General features: G+C 41.9%; 1 protein-coding gene across 1 annotated transcript in view; it reads right to left on the bottom strand.

Annotated features, from left to right (window-relative positions):
- Positions 1–5272: 5272 nt before the first annotated feature.
- Positions 5273–20239, bottom strand: part of LOC122541279 (complement C4-like) — a 327363-nt gene continuing 312396 nt past the window's right edge. The window contains exons 39-41 of the mRNA XM_087979764.1: positions 9214–9300; positions 5992–6124; positions 5273–5529 (exon numbers count right to left, since the gene is read on the bottom strand). Of these exons, the coding sequence (XP_087835890.1) occupies positions 5388–5529; positions 5992–6124; positions 9214–9300 (362 nt within the window). The 3' untranslated portion in view covers positions 5273–5387. The remainder of the gene's footprint in view (positions 5530–5991; positions 6125–9213; positions 9301–20239) is intronic.

Here is a 20239-nt window from a genome sequence, read left to right as displayed (position 1 = left end):
CTCCTCAATCCCTATTAAGAAAGTTGATGAATTTAAAGGGCTACAGAGATAGAGCTGGAGAATGGGAATAGTTTGATGGCTGTATCAGGAGTTGGTGATGACGTACTGGATTGAATGGCCTCCTTCTGTGCTGTAAAATTTGATGTTTCCAGCCCTCCCAATGGCATGGACAAAATACACCACAAGGACTTCATTAAAAATCAGATGGCTTGTATCTGAGCCATCTTCCCTCCAGTCAGTTGTAGTGTTCCAGGAATTTAAAGCCAACAATTCTGAACCATGTTTTCCAAACATTAATTCATCTGAGTTATTCTATTTCCATTCTCAATTTCATGTGTTATTGGGGGATTATTATATTTCTGGTTCTGCTTGCGAAGTTTGTTTTTAGCACCTTAAATCCTGATTTCATGTTGACGTTGTACTTCCCAAACAAGCCTTTGGGAACAATGTAGATCACAACTTCTGGCTGGTCACACTCCAACCAAAGAATGCCCTCAATCGCCGCTTTGTGCTATCCTTGACCCTGCGCCATGGAGGTGACATTCCATACAGAATTTGCGATGATGGCCACAGGAACATATAGAATCATAGAGTCATAGAGATGTACAGCACGGAAACAGACCCTTCGGTCCAACCTGTCCATACCAACCAGATATCCCAACCCAATCTAGTCCCACCTGCCAGGACTCGGACCATATCCCTCCAAACCCTTCCTATTCATATACCCATCCACTTACCTTTTAAATGTTGCAATTATACCAGCCTCCACTACTTCCCCTGGCAGCTCATTCCATTCATGTACCACCCTCTGCATGAAACATTTGCCCCGCAGGTCTCTTTTATATCTTTCCCCTCTCACCGTAAACCTATACCCTCTAGTTCTGGACTCCCCGACCCCAGGGAAAAGACTTTGCCTATTTACCCTATCCATGCCCCTCATAATTTTGTAAACCTCTATAAGGTCACCCCTCAATGTTCTGTTATCCAATGAATCCCCTGTCACTAGCTCTGCTTATGTGGTCTTCCTCCACATATGGGCAATCGGGCTACCTGTGGAAGCAGAAGCCTGACTGTGATTGCACTCCCTTGATGAGTAAGTGCTCTCGTCATCTTCCAAAGCGGCAACGTACTGATTTATTAGCAAGATCCTAGTTGACTTGTGTGTGACTTGTTTGTTTCTCTTGGACTGTTTAGTGGTCAATCATTCATTTGTTCCTCTTGTCCCTTAAGATGTGATGTGACCACATCTTGAAATATGGTATCCACATAACTTTCAGGCTGGAGGACTTGCCACTGTGCCTTCAGCCACTGTTTGAGTCCTGAAATACAGAGCTCATGTTTCCATAGCTTGGATCATTTCCTGGACATGGAATAATGGAGTGATACGCCTCAATCTGACCTCATCCAATTTGCCAGCATTTGGCCCATAACCCTCTAAACCTTTCCTCTTCATATACCTATCACAATGTCTTTTAAATGTTGTAATTATTACATCAAGTCCTCTGGCAGCTCATTCCATTCATGCACCATCCTCTGCGCAAATAAGTTACCTCTCAGGTCCTATTTAAATCTTTCCTCTCTCACCTTGAAGCTAAGTTCTGGACTCCCTCACCTTAAGAAAAGACCTCAGCTATTCACCCTATCCATGATTTTATAAAACTCTACAAAATCATCCCTCTGCCTGCGGCAGAAATAAGCCACAGGCTATTCAGCTTCTCTCGATAACTCAAACCATTCAGTTGCGGCAACATACTTATAAATCTTTTTCATACCATCTCACATTTAACAAGATACTTCCTACAGAAGGGCATCCAGAATTATACGCAGTATTCTATAAGTTGCCTCACCAATGTCTAGTACAGATGTAACATGATATCCTAACTTTGATACTCAAATGTTCTGACCTATGAAGGCAAGCGTGCCAAACGTCTTCTTCACAACCCTGTCTACCTGCAAGTCCACTTTCAAGGAACTAACTCGTCATCTTGGACACCAGTAGGTTCCATGACCTCCTACATATGACAGGTACCAACAGGTAGTTGGCCAATCTCAGCAGCTGTGTCTTAAACTTACTTAATCTTAAATACTTGTTTACTCATTAATTTGCATTAACATTTCACTTGTGATATTCTATTTGCGTCACCTATCGTATTATTACCTATTGTTGTTATGGAGGCACTGACTTTCAGTTATCTCTGGTGGTTTCAGTTGGAGGAAGAGCGCCTCATCTTCCGCCTAGGAACCCTCCAACCACAAGGGATGAACTCAGATTTCTCCAGTTTTCTCATTTCCCCTCCCCCCACCTTGTCTCAGTCAAATCCCTCGAACTCAGCACTGCCTTCCTAACCTGCAATCTTCTTCCTGAGCTCTCCGCCCCCACCCCCACTCCGGTTTATCACCTCACCTTGACCTCCTACCACCTATCGCATTTCCAATGTCCCACCCCCAAGTCCCTCTTCCCTACCTTTTATCTTAACCTGCTGGACACACTTTCCTCATTCCTGAAGGGCTCATGCCCAAAACATCGATTCTCCTGCTCCTTGGATGCTGCCTGACCTGCTGCGCTTTTCCAGCAACACATTTTCAGCTCTGATCTCCAGCATCTGCAGTCCTCACTTTCTCCTAGAACTTATATAGTAAATGGTAAGTTCCTGAGGAGTGTTGTGGAACAGAGGGACCGAAGAGTACAAGTACATAGTCCTTTGAAAGTGCTGTCATAGGTAGATAGAGTAGTGAATAAGGCATTTAGCATGCTGGCCTTCATCGGTTGAGTGTAGGAGTTGGGATGTTATGTTACAGTTGCACAAAACGTTGGTGAGGCAGCACTTGAAGTATTGTTTACAGCTTTGGTCACCTTCTTATAGAAAAGACATATTTAAACTGAAAAGAGCGCAAAGAAGATTTATGAGGATGTTGCCAGGGCTGGGAAGCCTGAGTTATAGTGAATGCGGCAGGTACAATAGCAACATTTAAATAAAAAACATTTGGATAGGTACATGGATGGGAAAGCTTAGAGGGATATGAACAAAAATACAGGTACTGGAACTAGCTGAGTGGGCACAATGTCAGCATGGACAGTTTGAGCTGAAGGGTCTTTTTCCCTGCTGTATTACTCTATGACTATGACTCTAATACACTTTTGTAATTTACAGATGTTAAAAGACAGCCCCAAACGTTGTTCCTTAAAAGCTCAAGAAGTATAATCAATGCAGATTAGTCCCAGATCCATGCCTATTTAGCTTTGGTCAATACTTTTTTTCTGGCAAACATTTGCCAGGTGAGTGAGCCATGAAGAGGTGCCAGGTAGAGTTGTGGGCAAGAGGCATGGTGAGTGAGTGGTGGGGGCAATTGTTTTGAAGATTAAGAGGGCCAAGTCAGTGAAATGTCTGGATGCCCCTTGAGTGGGAGTGCTTAATTAGCGAATGGCTGTAGCTATTTGTTAGGTGTGTAGTTAAGGTAACATGTAATTAAACAGGAGGTTACTACAATCATAGAAACACTGTTGAAAGAAGCTAATTTGCCCTAAAGTCTGTACTGACGCTTCAAACAGCATCCAATCCAGACCTACGGCCCCTACTCTATCCCATTAGCCCCACACTTACCATAGCTAATCCACCTCGCTTACACATCTCTGGACACTATGAACAATTTAGCATGGCCAATCCAGCTAACCTGCTTGTCTTTGGACTGTGGGGAGAAAATCCAGAGCACCCGACGAAAAGGCTCACAGGCTTGGGGAGAACGTGCAAACTCCACATAGACAGTCAGCAAAGGTGGTGGTGAAACCCAGGTCCCTGGCACAGTGAGGCAGCAGTGCTAACCACTGAGTCACCGTGCTTCCCATAGCTTGTGAAGCTTTGGGTACTGGTTAGAATGAGGCAGGTAAATGAAGTGGATTGAGATTATCAGTTGATTCCTTGGGTGTACGGACTCTGGCGCTGCCAGTAAGAGCCTGATTAAAATTTATTTGGATGATGTCATGTCAGTTTAATGTCGAGTTGCCAGGTCCTTGATTGTTCAAGTGGCTTCTGTGTGCCAGCCGCAAAGCATCATGGGAAGTGAATTGTCAAGTTGTAGTTGTCAGGATTTATCTTTACCCTAAATGTCACTCATCCACAGACTGATTGCCCCTAAATTTGGATGAACGTTCAATGTAATGCTGCAGAGTACAAGAGAAGTTCAGTATTAAAATTAAAAACTAAAGGAACAGATGTTCTCGTGAGTTCTTCAAGGAAACCGCACTGTTTGTACTTAGAGTCATAGTCATAAAGATGTACAGCATGGAAACAGACCCTTCGGTCCAACCCGTCCATGCCGACCGGATATCCCCACCCAATCTAGTCCCACATGCCAGCACCTGGCACATATCCCTCCAAACTCTTCCTATTCATATACCCATCCACTTACCTTTTAAATGTTGCAATTGTACCAGCCTCCACCACATCCTCTGGCAGCTCATTCCATACATGTACCACCCTCTGTGTGAAAAAGTTGCCCCTTAGATCTCTTTTATATCTTTCCCCTCTCACCCTAAACCTATGCCCTCTAATTCTGGACTTGCCCACCCAAGGGAAAAGACTTTGTCTATTTTTCCTATCCATGACCCTCATAATTTTGTAAACCTCTATAAGGTCACCCCTCAGCCTCAGACACTCCAGGGAAAACTGCCCCAGCCTGTTCAGCCTTTCCCTATAGCTTAAATCGTCCAATCCTGGCAACATCCTTGCAAATCTTTTCTGAAGCCTTTCAAGTTTCACAACATCCTTCTGATAGGAAGGAGACCAGAATTGCATGCAATATTCCAACAGTGACCTAACCAATGTCCTGTACAGCCACAACATGACCTCCCAACTCCTGTATTCAATACGCTGCCCAATAAAGGAAAGCATACCAAACGCCTTCTTCACTATCCAGAATTTTGATTTTTTTTGCAGACAATGGAAGGAAACACAAAGAGAAAGAAGCTTTCACCTGGAAGAAATATTTGGAGCATCACATCATGGAAAGGAAAGAGTTAATAGACAGGATTTACAATCTAGGTATTCATGTTGAATTTCTTTCAACTTCTGTTTTTTTAGTACCAGCTCACAGCTTCAGCTATAACTGACCCAAACATTGGTGACCCAGTTCAACCTTGAGAACAGAATGCATTATGCTGATGACAGATATGTAAAAACATTATTATAACGTGCCTCATGATAACATCACAAAAGAGATTTCTGTAATCTTGACTCACATATGAGCTAAGACATATTAAGGGGAGGAACACTACTTGAAGTTTCATAAATGGTGTAATTTTCTAAACTTTATTATACAGACCAATTAATGTATTACTTTTAAGAGTATGTATTTAATATGTCAGCCTTGAAGCTCTGTTTGGGCACACGCTACATTTGGCACCCCCGATTTAAAAGGTCATTCATGGAATCGTTCAGGCTTTTGCAGGCACTGCGGTATTTCCGAAGCTCACAGGTATCAGCTGATGGAATTTCCTCAATCCATGATTTGGCATCAAATAAATACTGAATCCTGCAGATGGAAAACAAGAATTAGCTATTTCTTCATCGTGAGCAGAATAGCGTCCTGGAGGAAGAAGCAATTCTGGCAACATTTGGCCCAGGAATATCTCAAGAGAAAGGTGTTGACTCCTAGTAATGGCGGAAGAAATCTGCTGGACTATTTTACTGGCAAGTAACAATGATGGGAAAATGGGTCATCATATCGACTTTGTGCAGAAGCTCAAACTGGACCACCATCCTGCATAGAATGCAATAACACTTTTCATAGAAACCATCAGAGAATAATGTAGAGTTTCAGTATCTGCTTTGTTATTTCATTTCTTTTGAATTGATTCTCATAGTTTGGGTGTGGCTGCATTTTTATCAGTTCCTAGTGACTTGAGAAATGCAGGCAATGAAACTCCTATGATATCCTGTTGATCTCCAATCAAATTTGACTTGCTCTGCTGACAATTCATAAAAATGGACTTACTTGCCACTTCCATCAATGCTTCTCCCATCTTGGCCCATGATGAAATAGTCTTCACCTTTCTTCAGCTGAAGTTGACAGGAATTCCGCTTCAGGAAATGTCGGACATCATTTACTTTAACCCTTTCATCCTTATCTGATTGCAGACCATGGAAAGGAAAGGCATTATCTTCAGGAATTCCAGAAAGACATGACCAGACAACAAAACTGTGTCTGCTTAACAGTACCCACACCAAATTCCATTGTCCTGCATTACCCAAAAACCTGCGAGGTCACCTTTTGCACAAAACAAATCTTTAAATTGCATCTGACATTGATAAAATTCCATGAACGTATAACTGAAAACCATTCTTGAATGATTTGGAGATGCCGGTGTTGGACTGGGGTGTACAAAGTTAAAAGTCACACAACACCAGGTTATAGTCCAACAGGTTTAATTGGAAGCACTAGCTTTCGGAGCGACGCTCCTTCATCAGGTGATAGTGGAGGGCTCGATCGTAACACAGAATTTATAGCAAAAATTTACAGTGTGATGTAACTGAAATTATACATTGAAAAATTGATTGTCTGTTAAGCCTTTCATCTGTTAGAATACCGTGATAGTTTCACTTCTTTCTTGTGTAAATCACAAAACCTTTTTTTTAAAATGTTACATTCTCGGGTTAGCTGTTAACAATGGTGATAGCTAGACAATATGTTGAAGGTGTTAGCCCTGTGTTCTCTGTCTATGTCATGATGTTTAGATTGATTTTAATCTAAAAAGTGAGATAATGGAGTTTTACATAAATTCATGGAGTTTTTGAGCTCAGAGTTCTACATGCAGTTTTTGAGCAAAGTACAATGTGTTACATCACACTGTAAATTTTTGCTATAAATTCTGTGTTACAATCGAGCCCTCCACTATCACCTGATGAAGGAGCGTCGCTCCGAAAGCTAGTGCTTCCAATTAAACCTGTTGGACTATAACCTGGTGTTGTGTGACTTTTAACTTTGTTCTTGAATGAGGTAGTATGGAAGTTATTTACCTTAGTGTTACAATGTATGCCTGGGATCATGTTACCGGGCTCCAGTAACAGATAATGGCAGTGCATTGTGATAGGTCAGTGACATCACTGGGAGACAAGTTACTGCTGAAGATGTTGTAATATAATAGGTTCAGTGTGATGGAGGGAACCAGTGTGGCAGACGATGATTAGTTCAATAGGTCAAAGCAAGCCAGCATGATTAGCATAGCCAATGTTATCTGATAAGCACAGGAACAACGATTGTAGAAATTGGAGGAAATTAAAGAGCTTGCGAGGAGTCAGGGAAGACATTTTGCAGGATTAAAGTTTAAGTTCATGAAGGATTTTCTGTGATTCCTGGTAATTTTTTATGGAACGTTAGGTGATTCTTCCACAGCAATAGCAGTGTTAATGCTCAGTGTGATGGTGTCACCACCATTAAACTTTAAAACACCCGTAGAGGCCTCAAGCTTTTTTTTCAGTGCTTTCTAACAAAACTTAGATGACTAGTCATATTGGAGAGCTAATTTTCAAAATTCACATTGAATGGATATTATACAATAACTCTCATTATACACAATAACATCTGTGATGCAAGAACATATTATTAAATCGACAAAATTATAACTCAAGAAAATCAGAATCAGCAGAAAATTGATACTCAGTAAGCTGCAGGAGCTGTGAGCTGCCATGTGTCTTAGTCCTGAAAGTAATATCTTAAAGGAAGTGTTGAGTGAGGTATTTGTCAGTGGTTTACATTTTCTCAGACTCCCCTGATTAAGGGGCTCCTCCATTACTTTGGAAGATAGCAGAGGTAGTGCAGAGAAAAAAATGTGAGAAAACTTAGGCTGGTCAGCTTAGTTTATGTCATAGGCAATATGAAAGAAGCTATTATTAAATAAACAATACCAGAGCACTTGGATAAGCTGAAGGCAATCAGGCAGATTCAGAAAGGGCAACCATGGTGGATCAATCTTGTGAACTGCACTAAGGAGGTGGAGGTGCTGGTGTTGGACTGGGATGGACAAAGTTAAAAATCGCACCACATCAGGTTATAGTCCAGCAGGTTTATCTCCAAATAAACCTGTTGGGCTTTAACCTGGTGTGATGTGATGTTTAACTTCACTGATGAGCAAACATATACTGTAGACAATGGTAAATTGGTAGACATAATATTCTTAAACTTTCAAAACCATTTGGATTGGGGAAAGTGTGATTTCATCAGTTTTGACAGGAACAATTAAAAATACATCATATTATCCACATGGCTATTGACTGCAGAGGTCTAAACGCACAGGTATACAGTTTCCCTCATGCACGTATTGCACATGGTTAGTACACAGGTTTAACAGATATTTAGCAAAGTTAATAGAATTCTGTCTTTTTTTTGCACATGGACATGAATACAAAAGTTCTGCTTCATTTCTATGGGGCAGTGGTTCGGCCATGTCTGGAGTACTGCACAGAGTAAAGGTCTCTTCTTTAAAGAAGCATGCAAATTTACTGGAGGCACATAACTTCATAGAGATGTACAGCACGGAAATAGACCCTTCGGTCCAACTCGTCCATGCCGACCAAACATCCCAACCCATTCTAGTCCCTCCTGACAGCACTCAGCTGATATCCCTCCAAAACCTTCCTATTCACATATCCATCCAAATGCCTTTTAAATATTGCAATTGGACCAGCCTCCACCACTTCCTCTGGCACCCTCTGCATGAAAAAGATTCCCCCCCCTTCGGTCTCTTTCCACATGAAAGAAGATGTACTAGACTAAGATCTATAATGGGCATGATCTGTTATGAGCTAAGGCTGGGCAGTCTCGGCTTCATTCTGCTAAAATTCAGAACAACAAGGGACAACCCAATTGAAACTTAAGGAGTCTTAACAAGCTTGATGTGGAAAGAGGTTTCCCATTATGGGAGAACAGAAAACTCAGGTTAACTCTTCAAAGTCAGGAGTAGTTCATTTAGAACAAAAAAATGATGATATTTCCTCACTCTGAAAGAGTCATGAGTCTTCAGGTCCCTCTTCATGAAAAGATGAGTGCCGAGAAGTTCATGAATATTTTAGCAATATTTAGGGAGAAAGTTTCTTGAAAAATTATTAGGGCTGATGAAAATATTGATTTGAAATTGCAATTAAATGACTAATGCTCATTAAACATCTGTTTCACAGAAGCATTCAGTTCAAAAAGAAGACAATTTTCAAAAAGACTTACGGCCCATTTTCAGAATTCTAGTAATCGACACCTGGTAGTTTTCAAAATATCCGGTGGTAGTAATATTGTCAACTCTGATTCTATAAGCTGCAAAGTAAATTTGTAGATAAAAATATTTCAGCTGGCATCACCAGTGACTTTCTATGAAGGCTGCTGTGACATTCCTTGTCCACACTACAACAAGTGAGTCAAGAAATGCCCAATTTTGTTTGAAGAATATGAGAATCATACAACCATATAATTCTTATAAGACCGAGTATGTGCTAACTTTCTGAATGGCTATTTCAACTCTGTACAAAATCTGCAAACTTCTCTTCAAAAACCTTTATACACTTCCATTAACATACTGTACAATTCATCTTGAAAATCTTAGGTAAATATCAGGGAGTAGCGTAGCCTGTCGGGATATGTGAGTACAGAGTATAAATGACTTACTTCCAGGTTGGGCTTTGTTCAGCTCCTTGAGGCAGTCAGACAGGTCACAAGGTTTTTTTTTGGGTGGTTGCTTTATCCGAAACACTACTCGGACAATGTCTCCCACCCATTCTCCTCCTCTAATCAAAAATAAGTTCTGTGCATCGGTTGGTAAGCTGATGTGTTTTCTTTCATGTTTCATTTTTTCATCTGTCTGTTTGTGAATTTAGAATAGTGGGAATGGGGATTAGGGCAGTTGAATGTTCCTCCTACAGTATGTGGGAGCTTCCTGCTGACTTCATCTGTGGGAAGCGCACCCAACTCCAGCTCCTCGAGAATACTGTTAGGGAAGTGGAGCTAGAGCTGGATGAACTTTGGATCATTCGGGAGGTGGAGAGGGTTATTGAGAGGAGTTACAGGGAGGGAGTTACTCCACAGCCACGTGAAAAAGGTAGATGGGTTACCGTCAGGGGACAGAAAGGGAACCGGCAGGCAGTGCAGGGAACCCCTGTGGGATTCCCCTCAACAACAAATGTACTGTTTTGGATACTGTTGGGAGGGATGACCTACCAGGGGTAAGCAATGGGGCACAGATCTCTGACACAGAGTCTGTCCCTGTTGCTCAGAAACGAAAGGGGAAGAGGAGCACAGCATTAGTGATTGGGGACTCCATAGTTAGGGGAACAGATAGGAGGTTCTGTGGGAACGAGAGACACTCACGGTTGGTGTGTTGCTTCCCAGGTGCTAGGGTTTGTGATGTCTCTGATTGTGTTTTTAGGATCCTTGAGGGGGAGGGGAAGCAGCCCAAAGTCGTGGTCCACATAGGCACCAACGACATAGCTAGGAAGAGAGATGGGAATTTTAGGGAGAAATTCAGGGAGCTACGGTGAAAGCTTAGAGCGAGGACAAACAGAGTTGTTATCTCTAGTTTTTGCCTGTGATACATACTAGTGAAGCAAGGAACTGGGAGAACTGAGAGCTGAACATGTGGTTGTAGGGATGGTGCAGGATGGAGGGTTTTGGATTCTTGGATAATTGGAACTCTTTCTGGGGAAGGTGGGACCTCTACAAACAGGATGGTCTTCACCTGAACCAGAACGGTGCCAATATCCTGGAGGGTCTAAATTGATGCAGCAGGAGGATGGGAACCTGAATTGTAGTTCCAGTGTACAGGAAGTTGAGGGTAGTGAGGTCAGGGATAGGTTTACAAGGTTGCGAAAGGGCACCGGCAATCAGGATGTTGGTTTGAAATGTGTGTACTTCAATGCCAGAAGCATCCGGAATAAGGTGGGTGAACGTGCAGCATGGGTTGGTACCTGGGATTTCGATGTTGTGGCCATTTCAGAGACATGACTAGAGGAGGGACAGGAATAGTTGTTGCAGGTTCCGGGATTTAGATGTTTCAGCGATAACAGAGATGATGGTAAAGGAGGAGGGGGGTGGGGGGGAATGGCATTGTTAATCAAGGGGAGTATTACAGCAGCTGAGATAACGTTTGAGGACTCATCCACTAGGTATTTTGGGCTGAGATGAGAAACAGGAAAGGAGAGGTCACCCTGTTGGGAGTTTTCTATCGACATCTGAATTGTTCTAGGGATGTAGAGGAAAGGATAGCAAAGATGATTCCCAATAGAAGCAAAAGTAACAGGGTAGTTGTTATGGGGGAACTTTAACTTCCCCAATATTGACTGGGAATACTATAGTTCAAGTAGTTTATTGATTAGATTCCCTACAGTGTGGAAACAGGCGCTTCGGCCCAACTAGTCCACACTGACCTTCCAAAGAGTAACCCACCCAGACCCATTTCCCTCTGACTAATGCATCTAACACTATGGACAATTTAGCGTGGCCAATCTACCTGACCTGCACATCTTTGGACTGTGGGATGAAACCGTAGCACCTGGAGGAAACCCACGCAGACACGGGGAGAATGTGCAAACTCCTTCACAGACAGTCACCCAAGGCTGGAGTCAAACCCGGGTCCCTGGCATTGTGAGGCAGTAGTGCTAACCACTGAGTCACCCCACTGCCAGTTTAAGTGGGTCAATTTTTGTTCAATGTGTGCAGGATGGTTTTCTGACACAGTATGTAGACAGGCCAACAAAAGGAGATGCCATATTGGATTTGGTACTGGGGAATGAACCCAGCCAGGTGTGAGATTTGGAGGTAGGTGAGCACGCTGGCGATACTGACCACAGTTCGGTTATGTTTACAATAGCATTGGGCAGGGATAGGTATAAACCACAGGGAAAGAGGTATAACTGGGGGAAAGACAATTATGATGCGATTAAGCAAGATTTAGGATGCATAGGATGGGGAAGGAAACTGTACGGGATGGATAAACTTGAAACATGAAATTTATTCAAGGAACAGCTACTGCGGGTCCTTGATAAGTATATACTTATCAGGCATGGAGGTAGTTGTCGAGAGAGGGAGCCATGGTTTACTAAAGAGGTTGACGCTCTTGTCAAGAGGAAGAGGAAGGCTTATTTGAGGATGAAGCATGAAGGGTCAGTTAGGGGGCTTGAGAGTTATAAGTTAGTCAGAAATGATCGAAGGAGAGGGCTAAGAAGAGCCAGGAGGGGACATGAGAAGTTGTTGGTGGATAGGATCAAGGAAAATCCTAAGGCCTTCTATTGCTACATCAGGAATAAAAGCATAACTAGAGATTGGGACCATTCAAAGTTAGTAGTGGAAAAATGTGTGTGGAAACTGAGGACACAGGGGAAGTGCTAAATGAATACTGTTTGTCAGTATTGCAAAAGGGCAATGTTGGTGAGAATACGGAGATAAAGGCTACAAGATTAGATGGGATTGTGCTCGACAAAGAGGAGGGTTTAGCAATTTTGTAAGATCTGAAAATAGATAAGACCCCAGGGCTGGGTGGGATTTATCCTTGGATTCTCTGGAAAGCCAGGGAGGAGATTGCAGAGCCTTTGGCTTTGATCTTTATGTCATCGTCGACAGGATTAGTGCTGAAAGGCTGTAGGATAGCAAATGTTGTTCCCTTGTTTAAGAAGGGGAATCGGGACAACTCTGGTAATTATAGGCCAGTGAGCCTTACTTTGGTGTGGGTAAGGCGTTGGAAAAGGTTATTAGAGACAGGATTTACAATCATCTAGAAAGGAATCATTTGATTAGGGATAGTCAACACGGTTTTATGAAGGGTAGGTCGTGCCTCACTAACCTTATTGATTTCTTTGAGAAGTTGACAAAACAGGTGGATGAAGGTAAAACAGTTGATGTGGTGTATAAGGACTTAAGTAAGGCATTTGATAAGGTTCCACCACATGGTAGGCCATTGCACAAAATACAGAGTTTTGGGATTGAAGGCAATATAACACTTTGGATCAGAAATTGGTTGACTGAAAGAAGACAGAGGTTGGTGGTTAATGGGAAATGTTTAACCTGGAACTCAGTTACCAGTGGTGTGCCGCAAGGATCAGTTTCAGTCCACTGTTGTTTGTCATTTTTATAAATGATCTGGCTGTGGGTGTAGAAGGATGGGTCAGTAAATTTGTGGATGACACAAAGGTACACACAGTTGTGGATAATGCCAAAGGATGTTGTGGTTTACACAGGGACATAGATTAAAATGCAGAGCTGGGCTGAGAATTGACAAATGGAGTTTAATGAGGAAAAGTATGAGATAGTTCACTTTGGAAGAAGTAACAGGAATGCAGAGTACTGGGCTAATGGTAAAATTAGATTAGATTAGATTAGATACAGTGTGGAAGTGGTAGTGTAGATGAATAGAGAGATCTCAGTGTCCAGGTGCATAAGTCCCTGAAAGTTGCTACTCAAGTTGATAGGGTTGTTCAGAAGGAATATGGTGTGTTGGCATTTATTGGTAGGGGGATTGAGTTTCAGAGCCACGAGGTCATGCTTTAGCTGTATAAGACACTGGTAAGGCCACACCTGGAGTATTGTGTACAGTTATAGGGAGGAAGTGGAAGCTTTGGAAAGGTTTCAGAGGAGATTTACTAGGGTGTTACCTGGTATGGAAGGGAGGTCTTATGAGGAAAGGCTGAGGGAACTGAGGCTGTTTTTGTTGGCGAGAAGAAGGTTGAGAGGTGACTTAATCGAGACATTTAAGATAATTAGAAGGTTCGATAGGGTGGACAGTGAGAGCCTTTTTCCTCAGATGGTGATGGCTAGCATGAGGGGACACAACTTTAAAAAAGGATGATAGGTTTAAGACAGATATCAGGAGTAGTTTCTTTAGTCAGAGAGTAGTAGGGGTGTGGAATGGCCTGCCTGCAACAGTAAGGTAAAAACAATGACTGCAGATGCTGGGAACCAGATTCTGGATCAGTGGTGCTGGAAGAGCACAGCAGTTCATGCAGCATCGGAGGACAGGCAAAATCGACGTTTCGGGCAAAAGCCGATTTTGCCTGTCCTCGGATGCTGCCTGAATTGCTGTGCTCTTCCAGCACCACTGCCTGCAACAGTAGTAGACTCTGCGATGTTAAGGGCATTTAAAAGGGCACTGGACATACACATGGTTAATAATAGAGCAGTGAAGGTTAGATGGGCATCATATTAATTTCACAGGTTGACGCAACATCAAGGGTCGAGGGGCCTGTACTGCGCTGTAACGTTCTATATTCTATATTCTAAATTTGTTTCTACCAGATTCTGAGACAGCACATATTAAAAATTACCAACTCCCCAAGTGAAAATCTTCATGATTCCAGTATTTTGTTTTCCATGTACTCAAATCTGTTTCCCAAAATTCATGGTAAATTCAGTATGTGCATCAATCGCAACCCCACTAACTCTGTCCAGATATCTAATAATGTGAAAGTAACTCTAAAATCTTATTTAAACTTTCCTCAAGCATGGCACACAGAAATGAATCTAATACTCCAGTTGAGGCTATATCAATTTTTCATAGAGATTTTAGAAAACAGCCTTCCATTTGAAATCTATGTCTTCGTCAATAAAACGCAGGATACTGAATGCTTCATTGCACGTTCCACAAATCTATTGAACCACCTTCAGTGTCTTATACACACATACCTCCAGGTCATCATGCTCTTGTAACCCCTTTAGAATTGCATCAGCTCTTTTTTTTAACTTTATCCTCCATTATTTCTTCAAAAATGCAACATCTCACACATCACTGTATTAATTTCATCTGCCACCTGCCTGCCAATTGATTCAACCACTGTGGATCCTTTTCAAGATCAGGTCTCCAAGCCACCTTTCATCTCAATTATTGACATGAAGTCATGTGCCATAAAAGGGTTAAGTCTTTAATATGTAAATCAGGTAGAACAAGGGAGCTGATGCCATCCTCCTGAAGAAATCCACTGCAAACATTTATCTCGTTGCAACAGTCCAATTAACATTTTGTTTACAATCTCAGGCATTTTTCTGCATGTTTCTACTGTTCCCTTTGTCCATAAGCTGCAGTTTTTCACAGTTCTAATGTATTATATCCATTTAGACAGTCCATGTGCAGCATCAGTAACATTGCCCATTAATCCACTTTGTGATCGTCTGTAAACCTCCAGCAATTATTTACACCTTTGATAGCTCTATGTTGAATTCACTTAATTAACGTGCACTTTCCCTATTGGTTAGTAATGTTTTCCTAAATCATTATTTACAGAAGTTCGCCCACTACTAAAGCTAGCTGTTCTGAAAGTACCTGTATTTTTCTAGTGTCACAACCAAATCTAAAAAGTCTTGAAAAATTACGGTCGGTGGGTCCGTACTTTCAACTCTCACTTCCCTCGGTACACTGGCAACATTACCTGTGTTTCTGGTGTCTGCTCAACTGTAAGCCCAGACTGTCTTTTGAGTATCATCTCCTTTAAAATGTACAACCTTTAGAGAGTCTGAATTAGTTTTCTTTTCACGATGGGCTGGCATGATTTTCTGTATTGATAAGCACTGACACAAGCCAGTCATTTTCTAAATCAACTATTTCCATTAACTTCAAAAGTCTTTTCTCTGCATCGTACTCACTATTCTACTAATTTAGTCGTCCTTTTGATATTTATGTGCTTGCAGATGACTGTAGGATTCCATTTTAGCTGTGAGTCCCTTTTCTAATGACAACTTCTTTTTTCTTCTTCATTTTTGCCATCAACCTTTTATCTTGCCTTGCTCTCAGTTTGATCTTTCACAGTACATCACACTTCAGTCCTTTTTTTTTGTTCATTATAGTCTCTACATTACATTTTCCAGGGAGATTAGATTACTTACAGTGTGGAAACAGGCCCTTCGGCCCAACAAGTCCACACCGACCCTCCGAACAGCAACCCACCCAGACCCATTCCCTTACGTTTACCCCTACACCTAACACTACGGGCAACTTAGCATGGCCAATTGACCTAACCTGCACATCTTTAGACTATGGGAGGAAACCGGAGCACCCAGAGAAAACCCACACACACACAGGGAGAATGTGCAAACTCCACACAGACAGTTGCCAGAGGCGGGATTTGAACCCGGGTCTCTGGCACTGTGAGGCAGCAGTGCTAGCCATCGTGCCACCCTGCTCTTTTCTTTCTACATCTCTGCTACTCTACAAAATGCATTTAATGTCGAGAGTGTGGTGCTGGAAAAGCACAGCAGGTCAGGCAGCATCCGAGAAGCAGGAGAATCGACATTTCGGATATCAGCCCTACAACATGAATGAGGCTGGAGATAAAGAACACCACAGCATGATGAGGGCAAAATCAACTTTGTAAAAGGTCTGAGAACGAACCAGACATAAATGCATACAACACTTAGTATATAGTCCACCACCAGCCTCATTCCTGAGGAAGGGTTAATGCTCAAAACATCAATTCTCCTGCTCCTCGGATGCTGCCTGACCTGCTGTGCTTTTCCAGCACAGCTCTCGACTCTGATCTCCAGTATCTGCAGTCCCCACTTTTTCCCTCCAAAATGCATTTCATGCATGATCACTTGTATAAGGTTATTTGATTTTTCAGATATTCTCTCTCAGCATTTGAGGCCAAGCTTTTGGAACAGTAACAATGTAATCCAATTAAAACTGTATTTCCTCCAGCTTATTCTTTTCAGTATTGTTTGTTCATTATCCTTTATTAAGACAACTTAATCCACGTAACGATCAATGCATTCCTGTATTTTCTTGTACAAACGTGATTTGTTCAGCATCTCAATGATCCATTTCCAATAAACAAGTCCTTACACTGTCGTTGAAATGGAAACATAGTGCGATGGAAACTATCCGAAGCACATATTAAGGAAGCTTGCCCCTCTCTGCCATATGTGCTATAACCTCCCAGAATATATTTTAAATTAAACTTGCCTATTATTACTACTCAAATAATATTGCGTGGTTTTGTTTTAAATACAAGTTTGACCTTCTACCCACTGTTGGTGGACTATATATGCGGTGGGGTATGCATTTGCGTATGGTTCTTTTTCTTACAAAATTGATTTTGCCGCTCATCATGCTGCGGTGTTCTTTATCTCCAGCAGTATTTTGCCACCAATATCTACACCACTGCTCTTGCTGCTGTGCTGGCTTTCCAATTGCTCTTGAACATTGCCACTGCTCAGTGGTTAGCACTACTGCTTCACAGCGCCAGGGACCCTGGTTTGATTCCAGCCTCGGGCGACTGTCTGGATGGAGTTGCACATTCTCCCTGAGTTTGTGTGAGTTTCATCCGGGTGCTCCAGTTTCCTCCCACTGTTGAAAGGTGTGCAAATTAAGTTGATTAGCCATGATAAAATTGCCTATATTGTCAAAGGATGTGCAGGCTAGGTGGATTAGCCATGGGAAATTCAGGGTTACAGGGATAAGACCATAAGACCATTAGAAACAGGAATGGAAATAAGACCATTCGGCCTATCGAACCCACTCCGCTATTCAATCATGGCTGATGGGCATTTCAACTCCACTTACCCACACTCTCCCTGTATCCCTTAATTCCTTGCGAGATTCAGAATTTATCAATCTCTGCCTTGAAGACATTTAACGTCCCGGCCTCCACTGTGCTCCATGGCAGTGAATTCCACAGGCCCAGCACTCTCTGGCTGAAGAAATATCTCCTCATTTCCATTCTAAATTGACCCCCTCCAATTCTAAGGCTGTGCCCACAAGTCCTAGTATCCCCACCTGGCGGAAACAATTTCCCAGCATCCACCCTTTCTAAGCCATGCATTATCTTGTAAGTTTCTATTAGATCTCCCCTCAATCTTCTAAACTCAAACAAATATAATCCCAGGATCCTCAGCCATTCGTCATATGTTAGGTCCACCATTTCAGGGATCATCTGTGTGAAAGGATTAGGGTAGGGGTGAGAGTCTGGGTGGAATGGTCTTTGGAGGGTCGGTTTGGACTCGATGGACTGAATGATCTGCTTCCACACTGCAGGGATTCCATAATTTTGTATCCATGGATGATTAATTTGCAGTGCTGCCTTCTATGGGACAGGTTTTGTTCAGACAAAATGTTTGCATTTGCCCATGGTCATGTGGCACCAGTCTTACTAATAAATTTGAAAATAATGAGTATTGATTCATATTACATTGGGTATTCTTACTTCTTCCTTTACTGGTAAACTGTTTAATAATTTACTGTATCTTGATCTTGCACTCTTTATCTCAATATATTTTGTGCATGTTGCAACAACCTCTGTCATTAACTGCTGTTCTCAGACTCTATGTAAGTTCGATTCTGCATTCCCCAACAGTCCCAGCGAATTGTCCAGCAAGGAATTCAGTTCCGCTCTCACTTTTACCAAAATATTGCAGCTTGTATAGATCAATTTTAGCCAAAAGTATTTCCAAATGTTCTGGGGAACAAAGATCTTTCCTCTGCACGATGCTTACCGCCACGTGCTCGTTCACTGCCCTATAATTATTGTGTAAGTTTCTCTTGATAAAGGTCTTGCATGGCAATCTGATAGCAATGGTAAGAGCACAAGGGATCCAAGGCAACTTGGCAAATGGATTAACAAATGGCTAGGAAGTAGCAGGCAATGGTTGAGAGGTGCTTTTCTGATTGGAATTCTTTGACCGTTTGGGTCCCACAGGCCTCTGCTGTTTACGAACAAAGTAAAAGATTTAGACATGAATGTAAGAGATTTAATGAAAAAGTTCTTAGAGGATGCAAATATTGGTGACATGGTAAACAGTGAGGAGGAAAGCCTTGGAATATAGGAGGAGGATATAAATGGGCAATGGTGTACATGATGAACAGTCAAAGGCTAGGAAGGTCAGAAAATCAGAAGAATCTTGGTCTTAATCTATACGAGTCCTTTAAGGTATCTGTTCCTTAAGGAGAGGTGGATAAATTGGTTCAGAATGCATTTTGTACACTCGCCTTTATTAGCCAATGTATAGAGTTTAACGACAGGGAGTACATTGGAAATGTGTAAAACGTTAGTTAGGCAGCCGCTAAAGTACTGTGTGCAGTTCTGGAATCTACATGAGAGAAGGGATGTGATTGCACTGGAGAGGTTGCAAAAGGAGAGTTTTCAGGATGTTGTTGAGGCTGGAGAGTCTCAGTTATGAAGAAGAATTGGACAAACTGGGATTGTTTCCCTTAAAGCAGAGGAAATTGAGATTGATAATGTTGAGATGCACAAGATTTTGAGGTGGAGGTGCTGCTGTTGGACTGGGGTGGACAAAGTTAAAAATCACACAACATCAGGTTTATTTGTAACTACAAGCTCCTCCAAATCACATTTAAATCTTAAACATTAATTAGATTCCCCTGTGGTTTAAACTTTCTTGGCTACAGGTATTGCATTATCAATAAATTGTTAAACATTTTGTTTGAGCTATAAACCCAATGTCTCCATCGATTATTTGTAAAACCTGGTGTTCGTGAAACAGAATGTTAGGAACTGCTTGGGTGAATTTGGAGGGTCATTGAGCATTTTGATTTTACTGTGAAAAATGAATACAGGATAGGAAAGCTAATTTGAATTGGTTGGCTGGCCTCTGTGCGGTAACACTTGGCCCTGGCATAAGGAAGGCAAATACAAAATAGAATTCTCAACTATCTGGATACCTTTTGATTCAAGTAATTTTCTTCTTAAAGACCTCTTTGAACTTCCCTACATAAATGAGCTGTAAATACAGGCATCGACTGAGGTTTGGCCAGACTCAACAGAGGGAGCAATTACTCTGATCAATTTCAGTATTAAAGCTAGTTGAAGCTGAAAGTGCACTGTGGCTACTCCAATATACCTCATTGTTTCACTGCGATAGTGTGATGTTTTTAATCCAGTGTACCTCACTGTTTCACTGCGATAGTGTGATGTTTTTAATCCAGTGTACCGCACTGTTTCACTGCGATAGTGTGATGTTTTGACTCCAGTGTACCTCACTGTTTCACTGCGATAGTGTGATGTTTTTACTCCAGTGTACCGCACTGTTTCACTGCGATAGTGTGATGTTTTTAATCCAGTGTACCTCACTGTTTCACTGCGATAGTGTGATGTTTTTAATCCAGTGTACCTCACTGTTTCACTGCGATAGTGTGATGTTTTTAATCCAGTGTACCGCACTGTTTCACTGCGATAGTGTGATGTTTTTAATCCAGTGTACCTCACTGTTTCACTGCGATAGTGTGATGTTTTGACTCCAGTGTACCTCACTGTTTCACTGCGATAGT

This window comes from Chiloscyllium plagiosum, unplaced genomic scaffold (genome assembly GCF_037043375.1).
Source record: "Chiloscyllium plagiosum isolate Xiang-an unplaced genomic scaffold, Cpla_swu_hap1 HiC_scaffold_35, whole genome shotgun sequence".
NCBI classification, from domain to species: domain Eukaryota; kingdom Metazoa; phylum Chordata; class Chondrichthyes; order Orectolobiformes; family Hemiscylliidae; genus Chiloscyllium; species Chiloscyllium plagiosum.
Note: the sequence above shows the minus strand (reverse complement) of the source record. Positions and strands in the feature narration are given on the sequence as shown.